The sequence below is a fragment of the Myripristis murdjan genome, chromosome 17 (assembly GCF_902150065.1).
Source record: "Myripristis murdjan chromosome 17, fMyrMur1.1, whole genome shotgun sequence".
In the NCBI taxonomy this organism is placed as follows: Eukaryota; Metazoa; Chordata; class Actinopteri; order Holocentriformes; family Holocentridae; genus Myripristis; species Myripristis murdjan.
In genome coordinates this window covers 10,055,627-10,075,557 of record NC_043996.1, presented here as the reverse complement: position 1 = coordinate 10,075,557, position 19,931 = coordinate 10,055,627, and the positions used below count along the sequence as shown (strand labels likewise).

At 40.5% G+C, this 19,931-nt stretch overlaps 3 protein-coding genes across 6 annotated transcripts; all 3 read left to right on the top strand.

The window, feature by feature from the left end:
- The first annotated feature begins 1,818 nt into the window (after positions 1–1,818).
- Positions 1,819–4,426, top strand: bcl10 (BCL10 immune signaling adaptor). 2 transcript variants are annotated; one of them, XM_030075392.1, is made up of 3 exons: positions 1,819–2,299; positions 2,714–3,002; positions 3,139–4,426. In XM_030075392.1, exons 1-3 carry the CDS (start codon positions 2,249–2,251, stop codon positions 3,561–3,563), a joined length of 765 nt encoding a protein of 254 aa, XP_029931252.1. In that variant the 5' UTR covers positions 1,819–2,248; the 3' UTR covers positions 3,564–4,426. The 2 variants fall into 2 exon arrangements, with proteins under 2 accessions (XP_029931252.1, XP_029931251.1); XM_030075391.1 differs by having other exon boundaries at positions 3,136–4,426.
- Positions 4,427–4,566: 140 nt separating this feature from the next.
- Positions 4,567–10,926, top strand: LOC115375814 (mucolipin-3-like). Of its 2 annotated transcripts, none has more exons than XM_030075371.1 (13): positions 4,567–5,200; positions 6,637–6,858; positions 6,949–7,116; positions 7,246–7,399; positions 7,877–7,958; positions 8,035–8,131; positions 8,261–8,360; positions 8,571–8,683; positions 9,154–9,303; positions 9,562–9,663; positions 9,771–9,893; positions 10,043–10,249; positions 10,428–10,926. In XM_030075371.1, the coding sequence occupies exons 2-13, from the start codon at positions 6,637–6,639 to the stop codon at positions 10,566–10,568; spliced, it is 1,659 nt and encodes a 552-aa protein (XP_029931231.1). In that variant the 5' UTR covers positions 4,567–5,200; the 3' UTR covers positions 10,569–10,926. The 2 variants fall into 2 exon arrangements, with proteins under 2 accessions (XP_029931231.1, XP_029931230.1); XM_030075370.1 differs by having other exon boundaries at positions 6,632–6,858.
- A 677-nt stretch (positions 10,927–11,603) lies between these two features.
- Positions 11,604–19,921, top strand: ssx2ipa (synovial sarcoma, X breakpoint 2 interacting protein a). 2 transcript variants are annotated; one of them, XM_030075365.1, is made up of 14 exons: positions 11,604–11,721; positions 12,900–13,046; positions 13,256–13,419; positions 13,580–13,789; positions 14,564–14,674; positions 14,777–14,912; positions 15,477–15,552; positions 15,657–15,837; positions 17,195–17,342; positions 17,579–17,715; positions 17,951–18,124; positions 18,216–18,333; positions 18,921–19,074; positions 19,267–19,921. In XM_030075365.1, the coding sequence occupies exons 2-14, from the start codon at positions 13,004–13,006 to the stop codon at positions 19,457–19,459; spliced, it is 1,845 nt and encodes a 614-aa protein (XP_029931225.1). In that variant the 5' UTR covers positions 11,604–11,721; positions 12,900–13,003; the 3' UTR covers positions 19,460–19,921. The 2 variants fall into 2 exon arrangements, with proteins under 2 accessions (XP_029931225.1, XP_029931224.1); XM_030075364.1 differs by having other exon boundaries at positions 11,673–11,887.
- Positions 19,922–19,931: the final 10 nt, after the last annotated feature.

Below are 19,931 nucleotides of genomic sequence, written 5' to 3'. Positions count from 1 at the left end.
GTTCATAAAACTACATCTCTTTACTTTAATGCAGCCTTTAAAACCAGGGAAAAGCAACATTTCATTTTAGTGGATATTTGAATTTTCTTTTAAATGACCCCCAAATTACACCAACATTTACCTCAAAATTTATTGAAAACCCAAACTTTTATATGTACTGTGACAACAAACTCATTCCAAATGATATTGCAAACCAAATTTCTTGTTTTCATTTGAAAGTTTTCCTGTAAGAATCCTATGCGACTCGGCTACAGAACTTAAGTTGCATTCAAGTTGCACATTTAAAGATTTGGTGATGTTCCAGAAATTCTATTACCAATCGCACCCTGGTTTCATTTTTATGATCGAATGATTTGAAATACTCATCTGGAACCTATCATGAAATTCGTGGCCCAAGTGTTACCAAATATTACAATATCAAAAATCCTAGACTGTTTCATATCACAGTATTGATACAATGTTGATGTTTTGCCCAGCCCTGTAACAGTAACTTTATTAGCCACCACTCTTTACTTTGACTTGCAACATAAAATGTTGCAAAATGTTGCCTTCATACTAGGGGATACTCTATCAATAAGACAGGGCATTTGTTTCCTTTTTGTTTGCTACCCTCCTCTATGATGGCTCTATGTTAATGATAAAAAAGACCTTTCTGCTAAAATTAAAGCTCTGAGTAGCAGTCAGGAGAATGGAGAGGCAGCAGCAGCTGTGTTGGCAATGGCTCTTGGTAGAAAAAAACACACACACACAACAGGTCTGACACACGCTTGTTTTGACTGCTAAGCAAGAGCAGGTCATTCACTGTACGACAGACAGGAATGTCTGTAGGGGCTGTGCAGACATGATTGCAAATCCAGTTCATTACATCATTTCTATAAATGAGTTTTCCTTCCTGCGTGTCTCATTCCCTGCAGGGGCTACTCACGACTCACCAGTAGGTACACAGTGTCCATCTGATCCCCTCACTGCTGATTCTGCATTAAATATAAGCCACTCTGCCGTCAAGTTTGACACACATGGTAACCCGTGTAAAATATAGGCTACCCTACAAAATATCATTTTGAGAGGAAAGTGGATGTGTTGTGGGTGTCTGTGGGTTTGTGTGGACAGGCTGATCTAGATACAGCTCAAACCTATAAAAACAGACATTTAATGAACATCTTTTGAGCTGATCTCTCAGCTGACCTTTGAGCAGTTGCTAAGATGCAGCAGCAGGTACATTCAGCAGCCGTGTGCTGCATGCTCCCCAGTCAATCTTCATCATTACAGGAAGAAGATGAGGAGGGCAGCAGAAAGGTCACAGGTAGCAAATCCCTCTAGATGGGGATGTTTTATGGAAACATTTACATTTCCTGACATGACAAAACAAGCCTGTTGTTAGGGAGCACATGTCCTCAGAGTGTTTGCGGAAAATCATGATTAGAGGGGAAGTGAAAATCTACACTGCTTGTGTTAATGCCATTTTGGAATTTATTACTGTGAGTTTCATTCAGGAGAACAATGCCCTCTGCCTTCTCAGATGTAATAGAGCGAGATATGTGGAGTTTATGTATGTCGTTTTATGTAGTTATGTAAATGTATAACTGGTCTTATCTCTTATGTTTACTGCCATTTAATGCCACAATCCCTCAGCCTTTCTTGGTAGGTCGTTTCAGTTCATAATATTGCAATACTCAAATATTGCAGCTGCCACGACTGCCAAGCCATTATGTGATGACAGCAGTAAGGACAGGGGCTTGAGACGTTTGGGCTGCATGTAGAGGTGTAACAGCGACATCTTGTGTTGCTGACGGGACTCACATGACTTCACCTGTGTGAGTCGGAAGCATCGACACTTGAACTCGATCGATCAACTATGAGGAAAGCGGAGCAGACGCGTAAACTGCTCTCATAGGAGAAGTTTCCTCTTGGAAAGTAGGACTGTAGGAATGTGATTAGTCTTTTTGATAGTAAGTTTATAGGCTAAAGAAGCGCTGGCAGCGATACGGACTAAACTCTGTAATCTCTGCTCTTGTCTACGTAAGACTGCAAACAATCAGGAAGTCCGGGGGATTTTCTATGCGGCTCTTGAAGCGCAAAACGTGCATGGACAGTGGATACTTTACCTTTTAACGATCAATAATGAAGAGGCACATTCATTAACGCGAGCTGTTACTTGATTTTTGCTGTTTATTATTTACCAACAACTCTCTCAAACTTGAGTAAGTCTCCTTACGTTGTTCGAACACCTGAATTTTCACTTAATAGGATGGATGTTCCTCACCTCACAGAAGATGAAATGGCAGAGATTAAAAAAGATGTGAGTATGCGACTGCTGTCAACTCTGGCTTGCAGATAAATAGCGTTTGTGAGCAATAAAAGTGTGTGGTAATTACAGAGAGAAGCTTGATGTATGTGTGTAAGTGCATCCTGTGGCCTAACCGGCCTGTATAAGTGGGAAATACCCCACCACACCCTTTATTTGCTCACATCACAGTGTGTTCACCTATTCCCATCTTTCATGTGAGAGCAGCATATTGTTGAAGAATACACAGAGGCTTTAAATCCACGCTGAAAGTTGTCCTGAAAGTCGTTTCTGTTTAGTTTTTAAACCAAGTAGTAATTTCTCTGAATCAATACCCAGACCAAATAATTGTCCCCTCCTGTTGAGGAAGTTTGCATAAGACCCAAGTTCACTTTGTTCTCCTTTTCTTAATTCCCTGTGGCTCTGCAGGTGCTGACCAAACTGAGGCACTACCTCTGCGACAAGATCAGGGCCGAGCGCCACCTGGACTACCTGCGCTCTCGCCGGATCCTGACACGGGACGATGCGGAGGAGATCTGTTGCCGGACCACGCAGAGCAAGAGGACGGGCATGTTGCTGGACTTCCTGGCTGAGAACCCTCACGGCCTGGATGCCTTGATTGAGTCCATCCAGCAGACGCGCTCCCAGAACTTCATCATCGCCAAGATCACAGACGCAGTGCAGAAGGCCAAGACGGAGAAGCTCGAGTCACTTCGAGGTTAATCTGCTGTATACGATCAAGAAGAGAGTTCCCCAAGCTTAAACCATTTCAAAATCTAATGTGTGTTCTTGTTGGTACAATTTAATGACATACTTCTCTTCTTTCCTCTTCAACTCTTGTCTCTCTACAGCAGGAGCCTCCGGTTCCTCATCTGATAGCAAACCGAGCACTCAGGGAACAACCAACGACCTCTCCAGGACATTTTCAAGCGAGCCTACCATGCTTTTCCACCCAGTCGGCGAAGCAAGCCCTTCCTGTTCAGACATAGTGGGGTCACTGAACATGAGCTCTCTAAAGAAAGAGGGGGACTTGTCCTCTGTGGGTGGGGCGAGCATCGCTGTGTCTTCCTCCACAAGCCCCTCCACCCTGCCCAGGCCTGGAGACCCGGGAGCACCTCCGCTGCCTGACGAGCTGGTAGAGTCTTCCACCAACATGGATCCCGGGGCACACGGGTGCACCAGCACGGGAGGGGACCCCAACTTCCAGCCCCTGAGATCGCGCTCTCTCACCCCAACATCGCACAAGGACGTCTTTTCCCTTCCACCAAACTCTCAATGAGTTTCCCCTCAGGCGCTTGAAGGGACAAACAAAGGAGTCTTCAATCACAAACACACACTGTCACTGCACTTGGTGGTTTCCCTGTGCCTTCTGCCTTAGATATTGCTATACTTTCAATACTGTTTTTTACCAGTATGCTAGGGGTGTAAATATTTGGCTTAACACTGACTCAGTTTGATTCACAATTCACTAGTCAGAAATTTGATTTCAGAATACTTTTTTTTTTCTTTTTCATGATTCAAGTCAATGATTCAATTCAGTACTTTTAGCAGAAAATTTCAGATCTATCAATGAACATGTGCAGTAATGCAAAACTAACCTTTTTCTTTTGTAAAGTAAAAAAAAAAATCAAACAACAAAATTACTTTAACATTAGTTGTTTTATTATAAACTTAACTGATAAAAGAGCTGCACTTTTTAGTATTCTGTTAGATTATCCCAGTGTTACAACAACAGTACAACTTAATTTTTTTTAAGAATCTTCAGTGAATCAGTACAAAGACTTTTATATCAATTCAAGCCAAAGTCAGAGTGATTTATTCTGTTTACCTCAGCAGATGGATTGAGTTGAATCGACAGAGTTTATAGTCGGTGCACTGAATGATTTATTACACCCCCACAGTACACAAATCAGGTTTTCTTTGTTTGTTTTTACAGGGGGAATAGGTATATTTTATTGTGAAAGTTTGATCCATCTTCTCTTTTATGTGCTGCTCATTATCTATCTTTTGAATATGTGAGTTCCTCAGAAACTGTTACCTGCCAAAAACCACAGCAGCTACGGTTTGGGTGCAGTAAAAAAAAAAAAAAGCAAATGTCTATTAAACACTGGAATGAGTACTTGAGTATGCACATTTAGTGAGCCAGTGTGATCCTGTAAGACAGTGCTTTTAAGTGTATCAGGCCAGTATCATTCTAGATAATGACTTCCAGCTTTATCAATGCAGCATTAAGTCAAGAGCAGTTTGCTTTACGATATCAGCACTACAGAAGTATGGAATCACAAAGCATCCTGTGGGATACAAACTGTGTCACATGATTTAATTCTGCAGGCATGTACAATAACTTAAAAGCAAACTAAGACTATTCTCTACAAAGTCAACTATTTTGTGTTTTTATAAGTGACTGTATGGCTGTTTAGTTTTTTTCTCTGTGGATGGGCAGCTTTATTAAAACGATGTCTCCTTCCCTATAAAGAAATTTATCCTAGTTTGTAGTGTTATAAATGATTTAATCTATGCTAGTAAGGACCTACAATTCATGGAGCTCAGTGGGGAACCCCTTTGACCTTTGACCTGTCGGCTTCCACTGTTGGTGAAATAATCAGTGCAAATCTGCTCATGCAAAACGGTATTGTTTGGAAGAGGTCAAATTCATGATGAAATCATTCGCAGACCTCAGAAGCCTCAGTGTCAGTTTCTCTGTCTGTGTGTGTGCATCTACTGTAACTGAGAACTGTCTTTGTTTTGGAAAAACTGGAAAAGCCTAAAATGACGCGTAGGAATGACAGTCATTGTGGTGTGAGCTGCTCTGTTGACTGCAGCGACTGAGGTTGGTACAGACCAAAGACGCCCTTCCAGCATTAGGCAAGTCGCTCTGTGGCCAGCAGCTCTCCGGTGTGAGGCAGGTGTTAGCAGGTAATTCATTTTTTAGAAATATGTTTCTTACCCTCTGATGTGGAGCTTGCACTCTCCTTTTCAATTTACACTGTTACGCAAAATTGATTCAAATATAATCTAATGTGTAATAGGTGATATTTTGCAAAAGCTTAAGTACCTTAAAGTTTTGTTCATGATTGTTTTCTGAAATGATTTTGTTGTAAAGAGTTTTGTAATTTTACATAATGGCTTAGTATTGTGATATTTTGTGTTTTAATGTTTTATAAAGTGTGTGCATGCTGTTGGGAGTATTTCTGTCATCGTCTGTGAGTGAACTGCAAATGACATGATGTTGAAAGCCACACAATTACAGCTTTCTTGAGGATTAGCATTTATTTTAGTGAAGTTTAATTAGACAGACTTTATTTTACCTTGTGGAAATGACAGAAAGACAGCCAGTACATGCAGGAGAACCAGTTTGATATACATCAGAATGACTGGTATGGTTGGACTTCTGCCTGCTCTCCTCTTTAACGTAACACTACTGAGGGATATTGAACTTTTGACTCTTGTGATGTGTTGTGAACTTGAGGCAAAAGAGAGACATCTTGAAAAATATAAAGAAAACCATGAAAAAAAGGTATATTACTGTGCATTTGTGGAATATATTAGCACTGAATGAAATAATTAATCTTCCCTTACTGCTAACTAAAATAAACATGCAGTGGTGGAAGGAGTTCTACAAACTTCTGCTCAAGTAGAAGTTACTCTTATTTTGCTGACATTTTACTAAAGAAGAAGTTCTGTAAAAATTAACTTAAATTAAAAGTAAAAAGTAGCTCATTTTAAATGTTCAGGAAGTAAACATTACTCAGTTACTTTTCTTTTCCATGCAGTTAGAAAAGTGTGAAAGAACACAGTTCAAACTAGAATCTTTTAAAGAGGCATTCCGCAAAATTGCCAAAGGTTGATTGAAGTGAGGACCCTGTAGACTCAACTGACAAATGTGAAATCAGCACATGAGCACACTGATATTCCCCTTTTTCCTCATTTTTGCCAGTTGAGTCTAAATGGTCCTCCCTCCTATTGACCATCTGAAGTTTTCCATCATGCACCTTTTATTGGAAGTGTGGCAATGACAAAAAGTAGAGCCAACAAAGTAGAAGCAGATTCCTCTTATCTTACCTCTTTTCTGGCTGACCTTTTATTGTGAAAGGCTCCACAATCTGTCACTGATCATTTGCTCGCTGTAATGAATCTGATTTGAAATGTAGTGAAGTACAATATTCAAAAATTACTGCGTTTAAAATTACACAAAAAAGCTACTCAACTACAGCAATGTGAGTAAAAATAACAAGTCACATCCACCTCTGTGTGCATGTAGTGCCATTTGGACACACATTTTTAAAAACATGAAATAACCCAGTCGGCAGTGGCTCACGTCCCGTCCCATACTGCCCTGTCTTTAAGTGTAGATGGAGGACACGGAGCCCCTGGTGGCTGTGAGGCCAGAGGAGAGAGCGCCGAGCAGCAGATGGTCTGCGGCTAAGCAGAGCCCTGAGTCTAAAATGGTGGAAGACTTCAGAAGGAGGCTCAAGTACTTCTTCATGAACCCTTGTGAGAAATACAGAGCCAGGGGCCGCAAACCGTGGAAACTGATGCTACAGATTTTAAAAATTGCAATCATCACCATCCAGGTAGGATATGCTGTCTCCCTCATGTAATATCATCAGTAGTAGTTAAATATCTTGTTTGTCTCACTGGCATGTTTTGTTTGCCTCCTGCAGTTGGTGTCTTTCGGCCTGAGCAATGAAATGATGGTCACCTTCAAAGACGAAAATCTGGTGACGTTCAAACACCTGTTCCTCAAAGGATACACGGACCAAAGGCTGGGACAATATGCACTTTACACAAAAAGAGATGTCTATGATCACATCCACTACATTATCAACAGGGTACTGAAATATTTAATTGCAATCAGTTAAAAATAGAAGCTATATGATGCATTATTCACATGGAGATTTTGCATTGTGAAAATTGCAATATTAAATATCTAAATATCCCTCCTCATCCATTTTTTTCAGTACATCACTCTCCAAAACCTGACAGTGGGCAATCATGCATATGAGAGGGCAGGCGGAGTGTACACCCCTCTGTCCGTCTGTCAGGAGTTCTACAGGAATGGCAGCATCTCCCCCGGCAACGAGACCTTTGACATTGACCCACATATTGAAAAAGGTACAAAACGCACATTGATGCAACATTCATCCATACCCCAGCGGCATTCATGTATTTATTTTATAGCTTTATGTATGTTTTATTTTATTTTATTTATTTATTTTATATTTTTAATGTATTTTTTTATTTTTATTTTATGTATTTTTATGCACATGTAGTTAATCATTTGTATTTTAGTGCTCCTTATGGATGGACTAACACTAGTTCACCCTACATGTACCAGCCTCCTGTTAAATAGCTAGAGCCTGAAGGAGTCTGGATCCTTGGTATTTATGGAAAATGAATCATGGCACAAATGGAAAATAAACACTGTTGCTATACTTGTGACTGCATGAAAAAGAGGAAGCTTGCATGCTGCCACAGTGTGCCCTCACAGAAATCTCTGACTAATCATTCTTTCTGGTGAGCTATAAAAGTTGGATCAAACTGCTTTTAAACATTGAGGGTGTGTGTGTGTGTTTTGTTTTCTCCTTACAGATTGCTTTTCCATATACCCAATGCAGTCCTATGACAACAACAGTTTGGCAGGACACCTGAACTTCTCCCTAGATTTCAAAAGGTGACTGACTAAAAATACTGGTTTCATGCCTGGTGAAGAGAGTACCGCCTGCTGATAAAATGTTTTTTGTGTCCAGGCTGCTATCAGTCAACATCTACCTGACTCTGAAAGCCATCAATCTGCAGACAGTACGCCACCATGAGCTGCCAGACTGTTATGACTTCCAAATAATGGTACTATAAGTGACATGAGTGAGAAAAAAATAACATGCACTTTAGCATTTAGTCATATTTTACCAGGGAACAAAGCATACAGTAGGAGTTAATGATAATCTCATATTCTGTCCCTTTATTTTTATACAGATCGTGTTTGACAATCGTGCACATAGCGGAAGAATAAAGGTCGATGTTGACAATGATGTCAGTATTTATGAGTGCAGAGACTGGAATGTGGCAGGCACTTGTAAGTACCATGTTTTTGCCTTAATTCGTGCTTCATCTGCACCCGATACACAAACAAAAACACTCATTACTGAAGCCAGAAGAGGGCACAGTTGCATTATGTACTAATCTCGAAATGTTTATTCCAAGAGAACAATATCGCATCTCTCAGCTTTTTTTTTAAATACCAAAATGACTGTAATAATAATAAAAATCAAACTCTTGGTTCTAGCTGGGAAAAACGACCACCGCCTCTTGTTGTTTGACTCTCTGGTCATCCTCGCCTGCTTCACCTCCCTCATCCTCTGCACCCGATCCATCATCAACGGAATCCAGCTCCAGTTTGTGAGTTATGACAGAAAAGCACATGGATATTTACAATCAGGTCTACTTCAACACAACCAGGAATATCTGGCTGCTATCATCATCAGGATCTTTCTCAGCTGCCCCCATAAATACACACTTCTGCACATTTGGGCTGTGGGTGACAAGGTGGCACCAAAATATCAGTCATGGGCAAGTGGGCTGGTAAAATTTAGCAACATGTCTCACCTCCTGCTCAGTGTACGCTGGGATACGCTCCTGCATAATCCTTCAAATAGGAGTAAGTAGGTAAACAAAATGAATCAATAAATGAACTCAGCAGGCTAACTGCCCTGCTGGGTAGAAAACAATCTCTGCTACTTTTAGTTTTGAGATGATTCACTCCCTGAGCACTTCAGGGACCATAAGACCTCTCTTGCATTGTAACATGTGCATTTGATGCGCATTTCTCTCTTGATATATGTTACACTATTTCCATTTCTCTCTTACAGGAGTACAATATTTTCTTCCATGCCTACTACAATAAAATTGTGTCCTGGTCAGATCGCATGGAGTTTGTGAACGGCTGGTACATCCTTATTATTGTGAGTGACACACTCACCATCGCCGGCTCAGCCCTTAAAATAGGAATACAAACAAAGGTTTGTTTATTATTTTGCTTTATTAGAAATAGTTTTGACTCATTCATGCAGCATATCTGTGGCAGGAAAGCTGAGCAGTAGAATCAGTTTATCTTTCAGAGCAGGGCAGCCTGGTTAATGGTGTGAGAGCAGCACTCATAGGATAATTTATGCTAACAGGCAAATTATGAGAGCCTTTATACTTCTATGATACAGCTGGGGGAACTGATGCTTCTTTAATGTGTCGATCATCTAAGTTTTATTTTTCCCCTTTCACAGTACTTGACAAACTACGATGTTTGCAGTATTTTGCTGGGGACAGCCACCATGCTCGTCTGGGTTGGGGTGATTCGTTACCTTGGCTTCTTCAAGAAATATAACGTAAGAACTTCAAAACATCATTTGATTTTGCATAATACATCATGCCAACATGTAAAAATGATGATGTTAAAAAAGAAAATAAATGAATAATCCTCATTCCTTCCTAGATCTTAATCTTGACCCTGAGGGCTGCATTCCCAAATGTGATTCGATTCTCCTGCTGTGCAGCCATGATCTATCTGGGATACTGTTTCTGTGGCTGGATCGTGCTCGGGCCTTACCATGACAAAGTATGGAAGAGTCATAATCACAGATCCATACGTCTTCATACTATCTCACCTGTTGGAGACTCCCTCTAGTGGCCTAATATGGTGCTTATGTGCTCTGGCAGTGCATCTATTAGTGGAAAAATAAGTCACCAAACTGTTTTTTATTCCAGTTCCGAACGCTGGACAAGGTGACAGAGTGTCTCTTCTCCCTCATCAACGGCGATGACATGTACTCCACCTTTCAAAAGATGAGGGCGAAGAGCTACATGGTGTGGCTCTTCAGCAGGCTCTACCTCTACTCCTTCATCTCCCTCTTCATGTACATGGTGCTCAGCCTGTTCATCGCCCTCATCACCGACACCTACGAGACCATCAAGGTCAGCCCGGGTCACCGGCACATCACACACACATGCAAACACTGAGACGTTCATGTGTGCATCTTGCTGTTTAATACAGGGATTTTTTCCTATTTGTGACAGACAACTTTAAGGAGAAATACAGTATGTCTTTATTGTTTGCATTTTGCTTAGTTACTATGTGCTGCTTCTTTTCTAGCATCACCAACAAGACAAAGCGCCAGTGTCCCACCTTCACGCCTTTATCGCCGAGTGCAGGGACCAGCCCGAGTCTGGGAGATACCAGACCGAGGAGGAGAAGGCCTCCTGCTGCTCCTTCCCATGCTGCTGCTTTACATGAGAGCAAAATGAATGCTGATGATTCCTCTACCTGTGCAGACTGTTGACATGACAGGATTGGAGAGGGTCTTGCATCAGTTATTATAGTTTTATATTTTTCATTAGTTTTTTTTATTTAATGTTTAATTTTTGTTTTAAATTCAGTTTAGCTTCAGTTAGTCTCCAGAGTGGACTTGGTTGTTTAAGTTCAGTTTTTAGTGTTTTAAAATGTTTAGTTTAGTTTTTATTAGTTTCAATGTTATAGTTTTTTAAATTATTATAATAAAGGGTGTGTGTGCTCAGAATAGTCCCAGTCCTAGTCTCAATAAACACGAGCTCCGACACCTCTTCATGCTGGTTGTGACAAATTTGACCAAACTGACAAAGACTAAAACAACAGACATTTTCTACATTTTTTTTAATATATATTATTATTATTATTATTATTATTATTTTATTTTGGTTAGTTTTGTAAGAACACTATCTTTTCAGTTACTTTTCATTTTTCTAAAGTCTAGTTTTTTATTTTTAATTCGGTTGACTAAAATGCTTTTTTCACATCTATTTTCAGGTTTTAGTTTAATTTTAGCTGACTATAAAACCTTGCATGACACGTGTACAGTTTGGATTATTTAAGTTGAGCATTTGAGCTCACGTTTTGCCTAACAAAAATGCTTCATTGTAAGCTATGTAAAATAAATAAATAAATCCTTATGGTCTATCTGTGTCAGGCATTTTTGGTACAGTATGTTCCAGTCATAATCAGGGAAAATTGTTGTATTTTCCAGTGTATCCCAAATTATGTAAATAAATGCACACTATTTATCATTTTTTTTTGAGTGCATGTTGTATTATGTGATGCAGTATGATCCTCAGAGTGCCTGGATGTGTATCCTACCTGAGAGATGACATTTTACCGCTCACCAACGCAAGTGCGACAGTCCGCCTATGTTTTTTTTTTTTTTTTTTTTTTTTTTTAAACCCTGCGCTTCCATTTCCATAACCGAGCAGGTTCACGACCAATGAACGGCTCGGATACTGGTTGCCTAGCAACGCTGTGTCCAATGACGGTGCTGCTTGGTGTGAAGGCAGAGCAGGAGTGGACTTCAAAACAAGCAGCAGGCACGGCGGACACAGCGAGCAGCCTCCGGGCCGCACTGACGGAAACGACACAGGTGAAATACAGCCAGCGTGTTAATCACTACTGACCAGGTGGCGACTGAACCCCGCAAGACAGCTCATGCTCCGACGAGGAAACGTATTTTTTGATTGTGTCGACATTACTGACCGTGACTTTTAACTGAACTCGTCCTTTTTCACACAGTCGGAGCTCATTCGCCTGTGAGTACGTTTAGCTTGTTGACGTCGTCTCAGGTTAGTTAGCTAACCTAACTGTTACGGCCTAGTGGCTACACAGTGCAGCGACAAGTATTTAAATTGTGATTTTTTTTTTTTTTTTTTTTTTTTTTTAAGGTTAATTTCAACTTGTAAGGTATGCTAAACTAAACTATATGGGCTTGTTAGCAAGTCGCTTTAACCCACCATGACCCGACACTGTGGCAGTGAAAAGGTCAAGCTTAACGTCGCTTCGTAATTTAAAATGATGTGAAAGCTGTGCGGAGTCTGTCAATGACTATTAAATGCCAACATGGCCATAAACAGTACCATACAAAAATATATCTAACTAATAGAGAAATGGAAAACCTTGACTTTCTCAGTCACGCTTGTGTTTAAAGTCACTGTGAACGCCTCAGGGCTAAATGGTGCATGAGTATGTAACTTTAGATAAGAGTTGAATGTTTTCTGCATAATTAGATAAGAACCCAAGAGACAGTTTGCTGCAATTTTTTGACGGTGGCTGATGTTGAGAGCCAGGCTAACTATTTATGGCAGCCAATAGCCTCAGTGATTTAATTATCGAGCTGTTTTGGCTGCGTTCCTGAAGGTTTTCCTGCTATGCACATCCTACTTCACAGTGTACATTACAGATGTTGGAATATGAATATTCATGACACAGTACTGGGTGTGTCAAGTGCAGAAATCTGGTCCAGCTTGTTTTACCTGAACATGTAAACATCATATTGTTGTGTTGAAGGACCAGAGGTATTAAATGCACGCTCCTAAATGTTCTGCCATCTTTTTGTAAGTGCGTTATTTGCAGTGTCTTTCCCTGCCTGAAGCTGAGATCATCTTACTACCATACCATATATCTGTCAGTAGCCAAAACAGGAACCCTCTTAAACTCCAATTCAACCCCCACTGACATGCAGCTAACAATTAATCCTTGGTTGGTGCAGTGCCAACCCAGATTATCTATTGCTGGTTGGTGTCACTGCCTGTTGCTCTATTTCAGGGCTCTATTCCAGTGGGAGCCTCCGATCCTGCCGCATGATCGCTAATCCACACAGACAACCCACATAGCTGATGACCGCATCAGTGTCCTGATGTTTGGGTGATATGGGAGACTGGTGGACAACTGCGCCAATAGAGACATCTATGGGTAATCAGCTTCATCGAATGGGGTGTATCTGTCAGGGTGTTTCAAGAATAGAAAGGTCCGTAGGCTGTGTTTTTTGGGATCCACTAGAGGTGACCCATATTTGTGTTCTCCTTTTAGAGTGATAACCTAATTCAAGCCTCTCTGCAGTAGAATGGAGTTGCAGTGTACTCATCGACTGCATTGTTTGTCTCTCTGTCCTCTGTGTTTAGGAAGCCATGAGATCTCCAGCATATCACGCATGACAATGTCCCCTTCCAGGCAGAACAATTTTGTGTCAATGCACTCCTTGCCACTGTCCAAAAGCTCATATAACGTGATAAGTGCCTTCTGTACAGAGGACAATATTCCTCAATGCATTTCTTACATCAATCAGGTACTGCAATATTCAGGTTTAGTAATACAAAGACTTGGTCTGTGCCTTTGGGATTACAATCTCATTTATATGAGATTGATTTGGTTCTAATTTAACTTCTTTTGTACTGACATGACCTGCTAATACCACAGCAGTGACATAACCCCTCATTCTTTCACAGGAGATTGCCTCCCTGGGCCTCTCCTCCTCATGTATCAAGGCCAGCTCAGCAGGGGGAGCCAGCCTGGACACAGTGTCAGCTCTGAACATTATGTATGAGCTGCTGCAGGTTCACTGGCGCAGTCAGGGCTCTCTGGGCGAGCTAGAGAGAGAGCAGCTGAAGAATTCCAGCACCCTGGACCACCTACAGATCAGCAACTCAAGACTGAAGGCAAGAATGGCTGTCAATTTCTCAGGATAGCCGCTACTTCACTCCTATTTCAATACCAGCGAGTGCCCTTTTCCAACACACTGTTAAGCATTAAAGGACCATACCAGTGATTTGGAATGTGTGGCCCATTTACAATTTCAATTACCAATTCCCCACATTTTACATTGCAACAAACCATTTTACAAATCATGCAGGGGTACTTATGTTTTCACAACATATAATCAAATAATCCCTCTGTTTTCAAATTTAAAGTTTTGGTGAAACCCTTATAATGTTCTGCTTCTATGGCAAACAAAGTCATCCCTATTAATAAGCCACACAGTTAACTGATAATTTACTCTGTAAAGTAAATGTTCCCCTGGAGGCTGCAGAGGAACTGATTCACTCCACCCAGTTTCATGTCATCAAAACACAACAGTTCTGCTGCTTTTGGGAAGACTAATATTGGCGACTTCATCATAGTGATGGAATACTGGTGTGGAAAAAAGTTTGAATTTTCTGAAAGTTCATTTTCATATGAAAGCAATGGTTTGATAAAAGGGAGGAAACATTATATCTGAGTTATAAAATGTAACTGCTTGCTTCCAGAAAAGATTAGCAGAAACGTGAAGTGTGTAAATTTTGTGGATATTTTGCTAAACATGCAAAACCACTTGTGTGGTCCTTAACTATGTTTGTGCTTTCTTTTTAAATAAGGTAAATTCAGCACAGCTGGCCGTACAGTGTGCTCTGTTATGCTGTGCTTATAATAAGGCTTTTTGCATTTCTCCTCAGGATCAGTTGGAACTGTCTAAAAGGGAGAAATCAGGTCTGCATGAGGCAGAGAGGCAACTACAGCTCAAAATCAAGACTTTGCAGCGTTGCCTAAAAACAGAAAAAGATGAGGTAAAAATATTTTTGGTTTAATTTGTTGCACAGTCAGCAGGACTTCAGTTTCTCCTCGTATGTAGGGAATTGGTGAAACTATGATTGAAACGTCCCTGACAGGTTCAGAAGCTCCAGAGTATCATCGCCAGCCGTGCCTCTCAGTACAATCATGATGCCAAGAGGAAAGAGAGAGAGTGTGCAAAGCTCAAGGAACGCCTCAGCCAGCTGCTGGTTGACAAAAAGGATAAAAAACTAGGTAAGCATGCCAGACTCTGCCGGTCAAAATACAGCCTTTAGTTCCCTTTCAAACATACACTCAGTGGCCACTGTATCAGGTACACCTATACAATCTAATGCAGGTCAGTGCAACAGCTCTGCCATAAATTCTACCTTTTTTAAAAAAAAAAAAAAAAAGTTTATATGTTCAGTTTTTGTTGACATTGTGGAGAATGTGTAAATTGATTTATATTTATTATTGAGGTTGTAGTTTGCAGAGGGTTTGTACTGGACTTCATTATACTAAGAGGTGTTTGTAATCTTTTGTCCTCCCAATTTATATTCATGAGGGAGACGGAATATCGCAAACAGCTCTCAATAAAATGCAGTCCAGTACAACAGCAGCACTAACTATGAGCTCAATGCCAAACATAGAACTGAATGAACACCTCTATTACTGTGGAAAAAAGATAACTTGAGCATTATAGGCATCATTTAAAAAAAAACTATGTGTTTTAAATACAATGCATTCAGCTTTTCCTTTTTATTATGTCAAATATGGAACAAGTGACCTTATTTCCAGTTTGCTCTCTCTCCCAACTAGCTATCGATGTACTGAACTACCTGGGACGACCAGATGGGAAAAGGATCCAGTGGAGGACAGCAAAAATGGCAACCAGGTATTATGCCTTAACAGGTCATTTGTGATCTATTCTGCTGTTTCTCTTGTTTTTGAGAATGTGCAGAATAAATAAGGTGTGTATTTGTAAATTCATACCTGCAGCCACGAGGGTGACATGTACAAGTCCTTGCTCAGTGACTATGAGGCACGTCAGAGATCTCTGATGCTGGAGAATGCCGAGCTAAAGAAAGTCCTGCAGCAGATGAAGAGAGAGATGATGTATATCCTGAGCCCACACAAGCCCTGTGCCAGAGGAGCCCAGGCCGATGACAGCAATGAGCAGGTATTTCTATCTTTATTTCTGATTGTATAGACAAAAAAACAATTTGTAGCTTGGCTGGTCTGTGTGGATGTCACTGCTCTCTTCAAGGATAATGCAGTATGGTCTCTGTGTTTGCACACTGCAGCAGTATATGGGTCTTCAGGAAGGATGAGCCCACAACATTCAGTATGGTGTGTACTTTTTTTGGGCTGCAGTGCTGTACTGTACAAAGTCAATGTGGGAAGAAATGACAAGCTTATTCCAGGGGGAATCTCATTCTTAGTGATGCGGTGTCTGCAAACCATTGTCATTTCATCCAACAGTCTTCTCCCACTGTTCTAACCAAAAGGGAAGCAGTAATGCTTCCAAACAACAGGCATAATTTATAATCAGGGACTTTCCATTCCTTGTTTGTGCTGTGCATTTTGATATTTCAGAGAATTTGTTGCTGTTTTGTCTTTTTTGACATGAAATGTTCCATTGGGTTTAATTTTAAAGCAGCATGCATGCATTTCCTTTGTAGCTACAGCTGAGTGAATGTTTTGTTTTTGTTTTGCTGTTTTTCAGAGTTGTCTTTTTTTGTCTTTTATGCTTGTTGGAAAATCATGCCACCCACAAATGAGGAATATTGTTTCAAATCACTAGATGATTAAGCTTGCTCAAGTTCAAGTTATGCTGTCACAAACCAATAGTATTGTCCAACTTGACCTTTTGGCGTACCTTCCAGGGGCTGGCAAAATAAAAAAACTACCTGCCAAGAATCCCTTTTCTAACAGCCAGAATAAATGAATGTAGCCTACATTTTTCACAGACATGTCACCCCGCTCCACTTTATTCCCACAGTCCAAAGACATGCAGGTCAGGTGGATTGATTACCCTTAATTGCTCCGAGATGTGAGTGAGTGTGTTTTTCTGTGTGTTACCTCTGTGGATGGACTGGCAGCCTGTGCAGTCCTACCTTCTGCCCAATGCATGATGGGATAGGCAGAGCACCATGTGGCCCTGACTAGGAATAAGTGGCAATAGAAGATGGATATATATGTCACTCTGTATGTTTTCAGTGCTTAATTTAAACTTTAGTCATTCTTGTGTACTGGAGATTAAATTGTTTGTAATTATGTCAAAGTTCACCAGACCTCAGATGTACTGTGAAACATATTTTCAAAGAGTAAGCAACAGCAAAAGACAACATATCAGAGGCTTCCAGATGTTACTTAAAAAATACCTCCAGTGTGACAGGAGGCCATCACTGATTAATCTGCCAGATTTTACTGGCAGTTGGTGGTAAATCATTGCTCATCTACACTTCCTGTCCCCTCACCTTTGTTCACATTTATAGGGTTTAATGTGACTATACACATTCTGCTGTTTTGCTCAGGCTGGTTCAGACGGAGAGGAGAAGGCAGGTGACCCCAGCAGGGAAACCCTGGATCAGTCCTGTGAGCATGCCAGAGAGCAGCTCACCAACAGCATCCGCCAGCAGTGGAGGAGACTGAAGAACCATATGGAGAGATTAGATAGCCAAGGTATAAGCAACAATGTCACATACTTTTATAGTCTGCAAAAGTAAGTCAACTTCTCAGTGTGTTACAGCTTTAAAGATAAGTAGACTGTTATGAGTTTTATATAATGTCATGACAAACAGTTCAAAGTTAGTTGGCTATATTTCAAGCCCAGATGAACACAGCTTTGTTTGATTTGGCCTTTACAGGCATTCACCTGGAAAAGAGTTTATCAACCATAGGTGTTTTCATTTTTCAAGCATCTCTAGTGCAGAATCAACTTGAGTCTGGTAAAGAGGTGGTGCCCAGAGAAATCCACGAGGAAGAGATGGAGAGGATGAGGCTCGAAGTGCAGCAGTGCAAAGACTTCATTCACACCCAACAGCAGCTCCTCCAGGTCAGTGCCTGTGCCGCTTGATAAAACCAGAGACAGTACAGTGCAAAAACTGACATACCAGTGCAGAGCACCAAGTTTCTATACCAACATGAGGCTACCTAGTATGTGCAAATTATACAATATAATTTTAGTATGAATAAATTAATGCTTAGTTCTTGTGCAACAGCTGTTGTTCTGACATGCTCCAGACTTAATTTGGTTATTGAATGAAATATGTGTGTTTCTGCGTGAGCAGCAACATCTCAACTCATCGTTTGATGATGAGACGGCAGCTCTTCTTAACGACTGCTACACACTGGAAGACAAGGAGCGACTCAAAGAGGAGTGGAAGCTCTTTGAGGAGCAGAAGAGAAACTTTGAGAGGGAGAGAAAGAACTTCACTGAAGCTGCTATTCGCCTGGGCCGGGAGGTACTATTATCTTGTAACGTAACATAACTTTATTCTGTGTGTGTTGTGAATGTTGTAGTCATATTCGTTTTATCTGTTTTATATTCCACAGAAAAAAGCCTTTGAGGAGGACCGTGCCTCTTGGCTCAAGAACCAGTTTTTGAACATGACTCCATTTGTAGACCGCAAGAGACGCTCCTTGTCTGACTGTCAGAGTGCCTTATCGATCAGTAAGTTGAAGTGATACTCACACTGGAGTTTATATGTGAACAAATACTACAGTGGGAATACAAACATTGCAGTTAACACGGGTATATATTGACATGGCCCCTAAATGTTTGATGTTCTTGGTGCAAATTACCCTCAGGTCCAGTCTTTTTCTTTGTCTAAATGCAGCTTGGGAACATCATACAGAAGTATAATATTTGCTGAAAAGCTAAAACAGATGGGAGCAATAAAATATCCTGTGAGGAATATGATTTGAGGATGATTGGAACTCCTTAGTCTGCATGACGTAATCTATCGGTAATTGCAGCTTATGCAGTTGAATGAAAATTAAAATGCTAGCCATAAGAAACAAATCAGCTAAACTATAAAGAATATTAATAGTAACTTCTTAAACTGTACAAGTAAACCGCTCAGCTCATAAAATGAAGTATTCATGTGCATGGAAACAGTCAATAATGTTATGTTACATAACAGCATGTATAGGAAGGATCCTCATTCATAACCATACTTAATCCACAGAAAGGCATGCAGCTATTGCATTACCAAAATTGCAACAGATTTACAGATCTTAATTTGTTTTTTGTTGCAGGAAGTGAACCAGAGATGAGGGTGTCTCCCACAAAAGCTGAGCTGACCAAATCGTCAACGTATGCTACCATCTCCACTCCTAAATGTGCACAAAACGCTGTTGTGCCATCCACCACAGAACTTTACCGGACTCTCCGCCTGATACCAGACAGCAGGTAAATTCAGTCACTCAGATTACTATTGTTGGCCCTCATGTAGTTTTGGACTTGTTTACAGTTGTGTTACAGTATCACAAGTGTATCCCAGTTAAGTGCGGGTGGGCTCGATGAGGACTAAACCCTCTCTCTGGTATTCAGCTAAACAGCATCACCGTATTTACAGCTATTTCTTTTATTTTCCCCTGTCAGCACCTCCAGGCATTCAAAGGTAGGGAGCTGGCAAGACTCCAGCACCATCCAAGATGGAGAGACTCGGGCCAAGTCGAAACACAGAGTCCGATGCGGAGACTTGAGTATCTTCTCTTTGGGTGAAGATGAAAACAGCCTCAACTTCAGACAATCCAGTGCCATTGTTGTGGACTCCACTTTACAGACAACATGAGTGGCCATGCCATCAACACTGCCTCAGGATGCCATCATCTTTTTTTTTTTTTTTTTTTGGCAACATCCCTATATTGTTTTATTATGGGACATTCATGGATCAGACATCGAAGCTGATCCAACAAGAGAGCACTTTAATTAAATCTGCCACTTTTTTCCATTACATGCAAATCAGCATTTAGAAGATATAAAACTACATTCAGGTCAAGGAGAGTATCTACCAAGCACTAATTTGAATAAACTGGAGCTCAAGAACACTCAAGTTTTCTACATGTTGATAAGATACTGGATGCTTAGAGTATAGTTTTCAGCTGAAAATTCATTTTAATGTTTACATATCCTTAATTTTAGATGTATAAATTATATCATTTAAATGAAAGCTTATAACGCTTAGATCTATATAACTTGGATTAATAAGAATATGCTGGTTTAACAGTGCAATAAAGGTGTTTTTAATAAGCTGTTTCTCTTGT